Source organism: Gallinula chloropus (genome assembly GCF_964237585.1).
Source record: "Gallinula chloropus genome assembly, chromosome: 5".
NCBI classification, from domain to species: Eukaryota; Metazoa; Chordata; class Aves; order Gruiformes; family Rallidae; genus Gallinula; species Gallinula chloropus.
In genome coordinates, this window is record NC_140090.1 from 61565652 (window position 1) to 61580147 (window position 14496).

Genomic DNA, 14496 nt, shown 5'->3' on the forward strand with positions numbered 1-14496 from the left:
CATTTCCAGAGAGTTGAACTAGGAATGAGGGAAGTTCAGGCAAGCAGGCATAAAGAAACCAGGCATCTCTCTGACATAATGGCAAGTTAAAGAGTTCTACCTAAAGGCACTGCACAGGGGGTAAAGAGAGCAGGTGCAGTGCAGACATGGTGTAGGATAAATAGTATGAATTCAATTTGAAATACAATATTAAATGAAAAGGAGAATCAATGTGAGAAGAATGAATAGATGTTCAAATTTAAAGGTAAAGGTTGCTTTGAAAGATGTTAAAAAGTATTTAACCTGGGATTTATGGCAGGAAGTATTTTATATCTTATGTAGTTACAGAGGCAAGATTTCATCTGAGGGCAAAAGCCAATGGAAGGTTGTATTAATTTTTGTCTTCTGAAGCTTCATACAAGTAATGTTCCCCAGACTGTGCAACCTAAAACCTTGCTAAAGTTTCACTGCCCGTACTGGTTACTCATGCTTCTGAACTACAGCATGTACAATGATGTTATTCAACCTCTAGGGGTTATGATATGCTGTTTCTATACAAGAGGCTATGAAGAGAGTTCAGATTAGCATGTACAGCTCTCGGAGCTTGTTATTTTCTTGCAGTGTGTAAGCATAGGCAGGAGGGTCTCAAGGTCATAAATTTTAGGGAATGAATCCCCTAGTGAAGCTTTTTAGGGTGTTTCTTTTACTTTTTAAGTACTATGTCAGACAGCTGCAATGAAACAAATCAGGAAGCTGGATCAGGGAGTCAGCTGGAACAGAAATTAGGTGGCTGAAGCTAGGCAGTAAAAGGTGTCATCTATCCTTTGACACCAATTCTGTGATCTCCTTGTTCTGAACAAAGAGTAACCAAAGTGTGTTACTCTGGGAGACTGTTAAGAGGATCGATCACACATTACAGAGAGTTGAAAAGCTGTGCTGCTTTGACTGAGAATCTTCAGCGAAAGGAAGAAGCCAAGTGAGGCATCCTCCATGTGAGAGATTGAAAAGGCAAAAGCACAAGTGTGAAAACTCTCCTTAGGTCCCTCAGCTGCAAGAAAATTGGAACCTTTGCTGCGTCTGTATCACACAGCACACAAGTATTGCAAGTATAGTTATATAAGACCCATGCAAGAAACATCTCTAGTGTCTTTGTGTGCCAAACAGAAGATCCATTTAGAAAGCCAAGTCCCAGAACGAAAATTCTTCAGTGTCAATCAGTAATCCAATAGAGAACTTCATCTTCAGGATAATGGAGTGCTCATGAACCTCAGTATATACTAAGTGATACAAAGCCAGTTTCAACTCTTAGGTATCTTGACAGTCATATATAGCTTAACAGGCTACTGCATAGAGCTGTCAAGGGACCACTGACATCCCAAGAGGTCAAAATGTGTCTTTGAAATTTTAACTGGGAGAATCATTAAGAACCTTGGCAGCTGTGAATAAAACTACAGTTTTCACAACTTTCCCTTTTAAGTGCAGCTTCTGCATAGGAATTCACACATGTCTCAGCATCCTTCCCTGCAGCCTACAAAAGGTATGTAACATAAATGTGCACATGTGGCTGTGGCTCTGGTATGCACTCTGCATATTAATTTATAATAGTATCCCAGGTAAGTGCTATTGCCCTGTTAGGGGGAAAACACTTAAGTACATCTGTTTGTTTCATGGATTGCTTCACTGAAGTCTCCACTCAGAATGCTTCACTAGGTTTGAGAACTTGCCAGTTCTCTTCTTCATCAGTGCTTGCCCAGCTGACTCCTGCTTCTTAGAAACGTCTTAGAAACCTGAGCTGACAATGGTGTTTATGTTTTGTGGGAGGCATCTAGGAACTAGTAACAAGTGTGCAAAATTGATTAATTGATTTTTGAAATCCATTTCTTCATGTGGCCAAGTGACAGGAGATTGTGTCAGGTTTGCCGTAGAAAATCCATGTAGTCCTTCCTAGCCCTGTGCATGAGGAAATGATGCAATGTCTGTACAGACCCATCAGAAGAAAAAAATCTAGGTGACATAGTCTAGCAGGCAGGGAGAGAGAGAGCTGTGTGGCTTCATGGGAGATGTAGAGTTTTTCAATGATAGTTAATTTTTTTTAACTGAAGCTTTTCGGTTTAGGGGTCAACAAAGGTTGATAAGCTAAATCCTATTAACTAAGCACTGGAAATTAAAAAAAAATCTGATCTTTAATCTCCCAGGAAGGTTTAATATGTGCTAAATATGGTGCTACAGCAGGCTAACCTAGAGGACTTGTGAGGAGTTACTGGTTACCATCACACTGCTTTTTGTACCACAAGTGACACAGAGTGAGGCTTACAGGATGGAGCTTTAGCCCTCCTCTAATCTTAAACCCTGCTGTATATCATGGAGTCTGGGAGCTAAAGCTGTTTTCTTGCTGATTTGCATTGGCTGCCTCCTTGTCTTTTCAGTATAGAGGAAGATGTCTGCAACAGGGAATCTGTCCCCAGGCCATTTACTTGGCCTGTTTTAGTCGTGGCACAGCTGAAGAGGAAGTATTGAGGGCTTCTTTTTATCTGGAGGGAAGACTTGTAATAGTTGATGCTTTTTGGCATATGGTGATAATCTAGATGATACATTCATATATCTTTCTTTCATTCATATTTCCATGATTTTGTGATGTGGCTGTCTTTTCCCACATAGCACAGATTCAGCTCTCTGTCTTCACTGTGATCATTATAAATTATACATTGCAGGAAAAATGATCAAGTTAGAAAATGCAAATCCTGCACCAGTCCACATATGTCTTTGTAACATTGAGCTAGTGATCTTTATGCATGTCATAAAATAATGGGAAGATGCAAGCTGCTGTTCATCTAGTAAATGGCATTGGGGGGATCCCAGTATTATTTAATTTGTTCTCTTCTGCCACAGTGGACAGCTTTTTGATGACAATTGGGGCTCTGGCAGGTCTCGTAGGGTCAGTCCAGCCTTCTCTCACATTGTGACTGAGAATGCAAGTTTTATAGGTCATTGGCCAGTTCAATCTTCAAGCCATAATACATTTCATATAAATGAGTGAAATGAAACAGTCAGGTGTGTACAAGACTTGGAAGATGTTTGGGAGCATAAGCTTTGTGGAAGTGGGTTTTTCACTAAAAGATTTTCTTTGGAATCTCAGAAAAAACACCAGTTCAGCGTACAGTACTTCTTTATTTTGCAATATAAATTGTAATTTCACAAATTTCACAAACCTTCATTATAATCACACAGGAGAGGACCCATCTGCCCAGTCATTGATAAACATCCCCACCACAGGAGACAATATGTATTGGGGCAAGAATGCAGCAGATGACTGTATTCTAACAGACACCTCCCCTTATGCCCCCCCCCCCCCCCCGCCCCCATTTTATGCTTATTTTTACAAACAGAACACAGACAAACTGAAAAATACAAAGGTGAGAGGTACCTCAAGAAAACCCTGAAGTACAACAATCTGTTCCTGCTGTGCTAAGAGGATCAAGTGATAGGGACAGCAGCACAGGGCCCACACACCCTGACATGTCAGGAGTCAGAGGAACTTGAGCTGGGTGAGGCAATTGCCTACTCTGTCTCTGTTTAGATGTGGCTGTGGTGATTATAAAAGCACCATACAGTTTTATTTTCTAAGCATGGTTCTCTCCAAAAAGTATCTAAGCAAACAGTCTGAGTGTTTCTGTCTTAACAGATTGGGAAATGACTGTCATTTAACCAGAGATTCCATGAGTTCTGAAGCTGGCAACTGTCTTCACTTTGCTAACGTGGAACAAAAGACACCTCGTAAGGTCGGGGCAGTTTTGCCAGGCTGCTGATGAATGGGGAAATGTCAATGTCCTTCGGATCCACAGCAGGTTTCAAAGTAAAGTTCTGCAGGATGGATGTTAAAAATATGAATATCTCCATCCGGGCCAGACCTTCTCCTGCACAGATGCGTTTTCCTGCAAGCAAAAAAATAGTGAGTGAGGTGAGAGTGGAGTATGTTGCTGGTAACTTATTTTAACCACTGTTCTGTGAAAGTTCAGACATCTCAGAATGGAGAGGCAGTGCTGCAGCATGTTTGGGAAGCAAGTGAAACAAACTAGGGCTGTGTGTCTAGGATGATGGGAGCACTCAGTGAGCAAAGGCCATTTGAAGGCTTTGGTTTCTGTGGTTCTGCAGCTGTTTGAGCGCAAGTTTGGAGAGAGAGGGGTTGCATGGCTGAGGATTGCTTCATAAAGCTCTTCCTGTAGAATGCATTGGAGGAGTATTTTATGACTGTTAAAAAAGGAAATCAACAGAAGCTCTACTACAGGGGTTAGAGCTGCTCAGAAGTGCCTCTAGCAGATCACCAGACATCACTGTACAGACCATGGTGATGGAGCCACTAAAATCTTCAGTGGTTCTATGAAAGGATAGCCTGGCATCTGAAATAGAAAGACATCTTACCTGCAGAAAATGGCATGAAGTAGTCACTCTTTTTAAAGGTACCATTTGCATTCAGGAAATGTCCTGGGTCAAATTTTTCTGGATTTGGAAATTCCTTGCTATCATATAGGACAGAAGTCAGCATAGGGAATATCATAGTGTCCTAAATTTAAAAAGAGAGGTGAAGAAAGTTAAAATGGATACATGTTAAAGCAAAGCGACACTGAGAAATTCCCAGAGCTGAGTAGAAAGGTAGTCAAAGTTTAACCAATTCAAAATGAGCATTTAATGAATAAAATGTGTGCCATTGCTAGGGGAAATATTTTTAATTAATTGTGTGAGGCTGATTAGAGTACTTAATATTATTTTCAAATAAATTAGAACTTTGATTGCTTACATTTATGTGGGAAAAAATAGAATGCTCTATCTCCCTTTTCACCTAGAGGATGAAAAGTCTTTTTCCTTTTTTTTTTTCCTCCAGATATAAGGGGTGGAACTCAGTAAGTTCCAGAATCCTCTTCCAAACAAAATTACTCCAATTCTACATAACATTTTGGCAGTTTTGAAAGTAAAATAAAATAAAAAGAACATATCATTGTTTTCAAGAGATTATGACCTATCTCAGATGCAGTGGAACAGACCTTGGGGATAAAATAGTCTCTGAACTTGGTGTCTTTGATTACAGTATGTGGCACATTAAATGGAAGGAAATCAATGAATCTCTGGATTTCATGGATCACAGCATCTGTGTAGGGCATCTGGCTCCGATCTGCCATGCAGGGGCTTCGGTCTCTGCCAATCACACAGTCAATCTCCTTTTGAATTTTCTCTGTTAGGAAACAAATAAGTGTTGAATGGACAAGTCCCCCACCGGTTTGCCTAAACATCTCCCCATATTTACAGAAAAACTTGCTTTCAGTGCACCAGGAGTATATGAATATATTTAGTACCAACATCTCTATTCTAGTAACACAACCAAGACCAATACACATTTTCACACTGCAAATGCATGTTTCCTTAGTCAGTGGACCATTGCCACACATAGTAGTTACAGGAGTTGTCCAAACCAATCCCATCTCCTATTAAAACTTTTCAGTTATTTATTTCCTTTTCTATTACCTGCTATCTCTGGGTATTTCTGGAGAATCAGAAGTCCGTATCTCAGTGTGAGGCTGGTGGTCCCTGTTCCTGCAAGGAACAAGTCGAGTGTGGTTCTGCTCAGGGTCTCAACAGTGAATTCCGAGTGACTATACCCTTTTTCCTGGAGGAAGATTTAGCAGAATGTTTTAAATTACACCTATTCAGCTTGTATAAAAAGGAAAGTTCTGTACCCATAATGTATGCTTTTTAACACTTCTAATATCCTTCCAAAAATATGACACTCACACCTCAGAACACCAAAATTTACAGTATTTTTACTAAATAATATTATGAAACTTTTTTTGTTTTAATAAAGGAGGAACATTGAATTACATCAACCAGATTGGTTCTCAGCTTTCCTAACTTAGTGCTCTTAATTCTGTGTTTAAAAATCCTTGATAAGACATTGAAAGGATGGAATGAAGCTGATGTGCCAAGAAAAACAAGATCCCCTCTTTATTTGCAAAGGCCTAGTCCCTTGCCACAACTGAAAAGAAGCTGGAATTCAAGCAGTGTTTTTCTTATAATCAAATAAATCTCTTGCTTTTACATTACCTGTTCCATTTTGTTAAGAAAAGCATCAATAAAATCTCGGGGACAAGTGGGATCCAGGGTTTCCTGGTGTTCTTTTATAATTTCCAAAGTAAATTGATCAACATTTTCAATATTTTTAATCATTTTTTTATGCGCCCCAGGTAAGTACTCCATGGCAGTTGGGAAGAAATTGTATAGCTGTAAAAATAAAATTATGGAAAAGGACATTCTGATTAGTGTGGATAGAGTAAAATCTTCCTCTAACTGTAACTATAAAAATGTGCTAATTAAAATGTTTTGGAACAGTAGGTCTTTATAATTCAAATGGATTTCGATGCCTTTTACTTTGTAGTTTCATTATATTCATGGATAGACTTCACTTGAGTGACTTTCTGCAAAGATTCCTTCTTTAGACATACAATGGCAATTCCATAGGATAAGAAAAACCAACAGGAATTGGTTATTTAACTGCCCTTTGGGCTTTCAAACATTTTCTCCAAATAAAAATAAATGAATATTCATTAATAAAATATTGTAATCATGAACAAATCTATTAAATACAATTGTACACACCTGTGTTAGTATAGAATTCTGGAGCTCGTTGTTTTCCTCTAGCAAGTCAATTAAAGTTAGAAATTTCTTGTCCTCATAGTCAAACCGATCCCCAAAGACGATGGAGCAGATGATATTGGAAACAGCATGGACTAGGAAGTTGCCAGGGTTGAAGGGTCGCTCTGCAACACCAAAAAAAACCCTGGTATCTTGATTTCAGTATTTCAGGCATCATCCCCTCCTCTGACACTACAGGGAAGGTTTGCATCCTCTTGAGACCCAGAGTTTTGCAGTCATTTGAAAGGATGGTGAGGGGCTTGTGCAACTTCTTCTTTTCTACTTGAAGTGAACTAATTTCCCTGTGTGAATGGTTTAAGGATCTCTTTTGTCCTGTTCTCAGCAGAATACTGGTCTGAGTGGCTATGTTCCTCTTCAAGTGACACATGTCTGTCTGCCTTATAAACTGTTTATTAGAAATGGCCCTAAAGATTCCTACAAACCCCCAGCGAAACCATGAGGACTTTGTCTGAGATGTTATTGCACCCTGTTCTGAACTCTAATAGCATAACGTCAGTTGTATAACTAGGAGGTGAAATGCTTGTGATCAGAAGTCTCGTGTTGATAGCACAGCTGCATAAACTTCTAAGAACGACAATGTGTGTGTGTGTGGGCGTAAAGTGAGATTAGATCCAAGAAAGAAAGGAAAGGTATAATTGCAGACAGTGATAGGGTGAATCTCAAGTTTTCAAGAGGAGAAACAACAACATGAAAAGATATAAAATCCTAAAACAAGGTGTCAGAAAATGGTAACTTGGCAACATTGAGGACCAGCCTATTCTGAGGAGTAACCAAGGAGTCAAGCACCTTTGCTGCTTGACTGATGACTCACTGGTCATTGACGATTCAGCAGATGTCTTGTCAGAGGTGGTGAGTATATTAATGCAAAGCCTAGCAATTTTTAATTTGTATTAAGAGTAAATAACAGCTTCATACTTTACAGTTTTATATATCTTGCTTGCAAAGCCTTTTGGTACACAGTAAAAGACACGGTAACAAGGTGAGCCAGAAACAGAGGCTTGCAGTAGGGTGTAGGCATTACCATGCTAATGAAAGGATAAGAGCAGTGCCGGTGAGAGTGTTTTCTCTGTTTGGTAGCAGGAATGTTTATCTATAAGGCCAGACTGAATTAATCTAGTGGCTTATGGGAAACAGTGCTGCTTCATCATCTCTTTAGATCTGCCTGCTTTCCCCTCCTTTGCAGAATAAGCACACACTGAAGGCTGGCTGTGGAAAGGAAGCCTGTGGTCCCAGCTCACACTGTGCCACTCTCAGGGAAAGTACTTGTAAGTAACATTGTAACACTACCAGAAAATGCATTTATAGGTTGAAACCAAGAGAATAATTTTATGCCCTGCCCTCACAAGCAATTTACAGTCCCTGTTCCCATTGCACTGCCCCACCTATACTGGGAGGTATTGTCCAGTTCAGATGGACTGGACCCAATCCCAAATATCTGTAAATTAGAGTTCTCTGGTCTTCCACTTCTTCAAGATCCGTTTCCTTAGCACTGCAGGAGACAAAGCAAGGAAGTGCATGTTCGGTTACCTGGCAGTTCCCAGCCCTGTCTCCATGGCTGAACTCAACCAAAAGCTAGACTTTGGGGCCCAGCTGTTCCCTTTGCCATGTCCTGTCTTTTTCCTGACCCACTCCTAGCAGTGATAACTTTGCCTGTCGGAGCAAGGAGAAGAAACAGCAGCCACATGCCCACGTCTTGGGTCACCGGTTTGGTGAAGCAGCACTACACCCCTCATTGCCTGATTGTAGACACACAGGGTATCCCAGCAGGCACAGTCCATGTCCTACCATGTGTGTTCCTGAGCCTCTCCACCAGAAAATGAGATTCCTCCTGGATTCGCTCCTCAATGCCCTTTTTTCCCATCCCAAAATCCCGCAGGGTGGTGAGTGCAAATCGTCGGAGCTGCTTCCAGGTCTCTCCATTGCTGGTCACAATGCCTGATGCAGGAAGGAAAAATACACCTCCATGAGGAAACTGATTTTTTTTTTTCCCCTGACTGGGAGCTACACAGTCAATACTCAGCATACAAAGACACCTTTCTGTGGAGTTACACTGCAATTGCTATATGCCCAAAACCCTAACTTCTCTGCAATTCTGGAGGTGACAAATCTGACCCATCTGTCACAGCACCTTGAGTAAAATAGAGTTTATTCCTAGAATAAGAAAAACTGTTAATATGTAAGTAAGGTAACCCTGGTACTGAATTCCTCTTGGCCACAAGTGCATGGGCTTTGCACTGACATAACTGCTCAAATGTTCTGCTATGCACCTTCACACAGTGCATTGTTACTGCCAATGCCATTGATCCTGTCCTATGGTACCATGGGATAGGTACTACACATCCAGATAAATGTAATACTGGGAACTGCCCTGGTGAATAAGCTCAAGGCCTAATGTGGCACTTACTGGGACAGCCTACATTGTATTTGTTGTGCTGTGCTCCTGTTGTTGGTTCCTTAGCTGTATGTATATTGCCAATATTTTCAGAAATAGGAGAATGAACTTAGAGGGACATATAATTAAAAAAAATTAGCTAGAATTTGAAGCATGCTGAAAATAGAAAGGCACTCAGTGAAGCCAGTCTGGGACATTAAACAGTTCTTTCAGGGTCCAATTTACTCAAAGGTCCAAGTAATGAGTTGGGCTTTTAGTCTTTTATTGCTAAATTGTATGCATGAAAGCAGTAAAAGAAATCCACCATTCCCCACTCCACGGCTGTCTCAGCTGTGTTCCTGAAGCAGTGAAAGCATCAGCTTTGTGTGCTAACACTCCCAGGGACATACCTGTGCCTTGGAAGAGTCTTTTAAGCAATGGTAGATTTCCTCTTCCACTGAAGTCGTCTGCCTGATCAATCAAGGCTCCTTTCACAGCATCATAGCCATAGAGCACCACAACCTTTTGTGGGCCTAAATGTATTGTGAAGACAGGACCATACTTCTTGCTGAGCTGTAGTAGAAAGGACACAAAGAACAATATATTTCAATGTTAGTTGTGTGAAAAGAAGTTTGTAGCCAAGGGGTTTGAGGGGTGGTATGCCACTGTCACAGCATTGCTGAGATGTGGCATTGATTAGCAGCAATGCAAAGATCTTTCAACTATGAACTACAGACAGGGAAAGAGGGAATTGTACATGAAATAGGGGATATGAATGGAAACAGTGAGATGTCAAATCTAAATCCCAGCAAAGAAAAAAGTTCATACAGCTGATGAAACAGCCTGAAATGATACCTTTCTACAGGGCAGAGTGGATAACAGTTTCCACAGGGTCAAGAAGCAATTGTAGACACTTATGGAAGCAAGTACCTAAAGGGGTACACAATATACCATAGTTGTTTCTAAAATCTCCTGGGCCACAGACCTCTGGAAAAGCATATCAGCAGAATATTATTGCTTTCATCATATACCTTTTCCCAGGTATCTGATTTTGGTTACAACTGCAGAAAGATTCTTGGGCTCCTTGGTCTGACCTGGAACAGTTCTTCTCATGATCACTTTTTAAGACCAAATCAGATATAGGCCCCTTTTTTTTTTTAATGGTGGGGAACTGAATCATGTAGTACTTTGAAACAAAGTAGAATGCCTGTGGGTGCTCATGATTCTCGATGTTCACAAACACCAAGGCAAAATGGAGCTCATATGAATATCTGTGTATCTAATGATACACATGTAGTGGCCATCACTATAATTTTGATCTGAAGGACCCAGGGATACCCACCCTTCCCGTCCATCTGCCACCATTCCATCATAATTCCCTAGGGAATGAGCACTCCAGTTTAACTCCCTCCCTATTGCCTCCCAGGCCTGGCAACACACAGGTTTTGTTTGTCAGATGGGTGACATGAGCCAGGAGAGGGAACAGACAGCACGTTTCACCTCAAAACATTTTTTTCTTCCACTTCTTCACTCACTACTTCCGCTCCCAGATGATCCTACCTATCTGCTAGAGACCAGAGACAGCAAAATGGGGCAGGGTCTTCCCCCCAAAAGGGCCAGGCCATGTTGCCAGTGGAATGAGGAGTTGAGCTCAGGAGGAGTATAGCAATAGCATGTTAGAGAATATTGCAGTAGCATCAGTGTCCTGATTGCAAATCCACTGCATGTTGTAGTACTGGCATGAGATCAGCACCGGACTCATCAATAATATGATTATTGCAAATATATAGGCTTAGACTGGTGATGTATACACTTAGATAGATAAATAGATAGATAGATAAATATTGCCATATATAGACTTCATAAGCCTGTATTGCTGGGAAACCTTTTGTTTCTGTTTGAGTTTGACATTTGGTCAATGCAAATTAGGCTTGTGAATTAAGATGGAACAGACTGGACTGGACTTTGTTTTAGATGCAACAGAAACAACATAGGAAGGAGGACACAGTCCCTTACCTGCTTGAGGCTTTCAGGCAAGTTCCATGGGTTCAGATGGAGTAGATTTCCAATAATTGGTAACTTGAAGGGGCCAGGAGGCTGCTTCTCTTTTTGAGATACCCTTCTCCATGTAGCAAAGAGAAGAAGGCATGAGATGCAGACTAGCAAAAAACCAGTGGTCATTCCTAGGAGCTCCATGGTGGGCTGAGGAAGAAAAGTGTCAGAAGAGCCTGATGTTGGACTCCAGATGCATGCTCATTTATATGCTGTGATACCAAAGCACATGGATGGATTTAGCCAATAGTGCCTTCCTATTCTTGCTGAGATATGGGATTACTTATTAATCTGCTCTAGATAAGAATGAACAAACTAGCGATGAACTCCTTGTTTGCATACTGATTTTTTACCTGCCCAGATTGTGTTCCTTTGGGTAATGATTCATGTAGGAGTAAAGAACTCATGTTCTAATAGTGTCAGACAAACAAAACGGTGATTCAGTCACTTGAGACTGAAGAGCTGCTACCAGGACTCTGTTGCCAAATCTTGTCTGTACATCACAGGTAGTGTCTGTAAAGTGCCAGCTGTGATCTGCTGCAAACACTGTACTCACACTCCTATAGCTCCTTGGGTCTAATGTGGTTCCCCTGCCATTCCCTCACTTTCCGCCCACCCTCAACTACAAGCCATGGCATTTGGCTGTATGTTTCCTTTTAATGTGACTTTGTATAAGAAGATACTGATCCTCTCTTGGAGCCCATTTGAACACAATATCTGTAGCAAGGTGACTAGAGCAAGTCAGGGAAGCCTGGAGGAAACACCACTGTCCATGGGAGTGTGAAAGGGGCTGCATGTTCAGCAGATAGGCTTGCTGCCGGCCAGCGCTGAGTGGATGATGTTTTCTTAAAACTAAGTAGGTATGGGATGGAATCTGAATAACAGGTACAGGTTTCCTAAACTAGACACATAATTACTAAACAGCATAGTTCTGGTTTCAAGAAACCTGTAGCACAGTAAACCAGTGAAGTAGATACAAGGTGAGAAAAAGGAATTTAGTAGGTGCAAAAGTTATACTTATTTTCCGATACTGCTTAAATGTCAAGAGCACAAATTACTCTTTGGTATTAAGGTCAATGAATGTTACTAAACTTGACTTTTCTGAGTCATGTAATAGTCCTAAAGGAATGTTAATTCAGACCCAGAGAAGCTCCAGTAGGAAGATAAACAAACACGGGAGGATGACATGGGGTATAGACAGTGGAAGCTGATAACAACTATAGTTTAAGGAAGGGAATGGGAACATTACTGGAATAAAAAAACCCCTCACAATTAGTTTCATCATTGAAGGAAATCTCTATGTTACAAAAAAATAGACATGAAATTACTCTTAAACGCACTCTGAATCAGAATCAGTGCCAAAAGGTATTAATTTTATGTTTATCTCTGATTAATGAAAAGTCAGCTATTTCCTATCTATGAAACTGGTACTCAAAGACACTGAATAATGTTGACAAGAAAAATGGAGTGGGTCAAATGGAGTTTCTCTGTAGCAAAATCTCCCTGGACAGCCTGGACAGCTCTGTTTGAAACATCTGAGTTGGGTTTGGGTCTTTTTTTTCCCCTGCTTCCCCCCTCGCCCAACATTGTTGTGTTTTATAGCCTCAGCCCCGCAGGAGGCAGAAGTCCCCATTTCTATGCTCCATGAGTAGGTCTTGCAGCACAAAAGAAGCCTTTCCTATCACCCCACAGGCTCTGGGCACACTCTGACCACTCACATGCTTCAGCTCTGTCTAGCACCTATTGATAGTGGATCAGCATTAAATGGATGTCAGTGTCTTCTGTCAGTGCCTGTTTCCTTCCACACACTGAAGAGGGAGGTCATCCAGACATTCAGATAACTAATGTCAGATGAGACAGATCCCACCCAAATGACCATTTCAGTTCCTCCAAGCCACTGAAACAGGTTCTGCTGCCTGCCAACCCATCCCATTACATCTTTTGAGATACATAGCCAAAATAACTCACCCAGTGTTAAAAAGTGGCTATATTCTTACATAACTTTATATACATCTTCCTCTCTGTGCGTGTGTGTGTGGGGTGTGTGTATGGGGGGGTGTCTTATTGTCTCTCAGGTAATGGGCTGTGAAAGCCATTTTCTTTCCTGTGCCAACTCATTGGCTTAGAATGTAAGTCCACATTGGTTCAATCAGTATTTGAGTCCTCACATTTGCACTTCCATGTGTACAAAACTAGCCAGATACAGTGAACTCCAGATTTCCTTTTCTACTGAGCTGTCAAAATGAGATTTAAAGGATGGGCAGATTAAATATTTAGCCTGATTATTTGAGGATTAGCAGATTCTACAACAGTAGGGAAAGAATCATTTCCCACCTAAATTTAGATATAAAAAATATAGGTGTCTAAATTGGGTAGTCTCCCATTAGTGGAGAAACTCTGATACTTCCAGAGAATGGGTCATCTGACTTTTATTATGCACCTATTTTAGTGTGAAATAATTCAGTCACTGAAGTTTATTTGTTTCCCTTAACTACAAAGGGAATCTCAGGAGAATTACACAGATTTACATGTCTGACTGCTAGAGGTCTGTTCTGAGTAAGATGACTGATTCCCTGCACATCTATCCTCATCCTAATGATGTTCTTTATCAGGAAGAAATTCTATAAATTCTTGTACAATGGGCAATGCTCTGAATACTGCACATCAAGGGTATTTAAAATCAGAAGTGAGCAGATGAGTGAAATTGAGAAGTGCCTTCTAGGTCATGTCTCAAGGGGGAAGATGATATTGCTGAGAACAATCAGTTTTATTGTCATCAAGGAAAAACTGAAGTTGTTTGCATTTTCTTTTCCTTTACTTTTGCATTTCTCTCTTGGCAGCCCTGAGGGTGAACAACTGCTGTGACACCTGATGTGCTGGAAAAACAGGGCTTTGCTCACAGCATCACTCCCACATACCGACAGGGCTTTTTTATTATTTATCCAACTATTCCCATAATTCTTGAAGGGTTTAAAAATGGTGTTGGGATAAAGGCAGAACTGTTCTGAGGGATCTGTGAGTTTCACTGGAAAGAGATTTAACTGCCATAGGTCTTGGGTCACTTCTGATGACAGAAAGTCAGGAATTATTTGAGTATGAAAGGATATTTGAGTCTATTTCAGTGTAAGACACCCGTCCTGATACTGTTTGCATTCAGAAGCACCTGAAAGACAGATTTGTTTTTTTTTTTTTCCCCAGTATAGTATGAAAGCAGATGTTGGATCCTCTCATCTTGTTAGCACTGTTCTCTGGCTCCACCCATGAAACTGAGCTCAGACTGACAGGGTGGGATGCCACTGTACAAACTGATCTTTCAAAATCCAGGCCTTTCTCTGAATGTCTTCTGCATGGTGTTGCTTTGCTGGGCTTGCCTAGTGGAATGTATGGGCCAG

The 14496-nt window shown here is 40.9% G+C and overlaps 1 protein-coding gene across 1 annotated transcript; it reads right to left on the reverse strand.

The window, feature by feature from the left end:
- Positions 1-3341: 3341 nt before the first annotated feature.
- Positions 3342-11248, reverse strand: LOC311192188 (cytochrome P450 2H1-like; the record flags this gene model as incomplete). Its single annotated transcript, XM_084264611.1, has 9 exons — positions 3342-3911; positions 4399-4540; positions 5019-5206; positions 5497-5638; positions 6073-6249; positions 6625-6785; positions 8467-8616; positions 9463-9625; positions 11069-11248. 9 exons carry the CDS (start codon positions 11246-11248, stop codon positions 3730-3732), a joined length of 1485 nt encoding a protein of 494 aa, XP_084120737.1. The 3' UTR covers positions 3342-3729.
- Positions 11249-14496: the final 3248 nt, after the last annotated feature.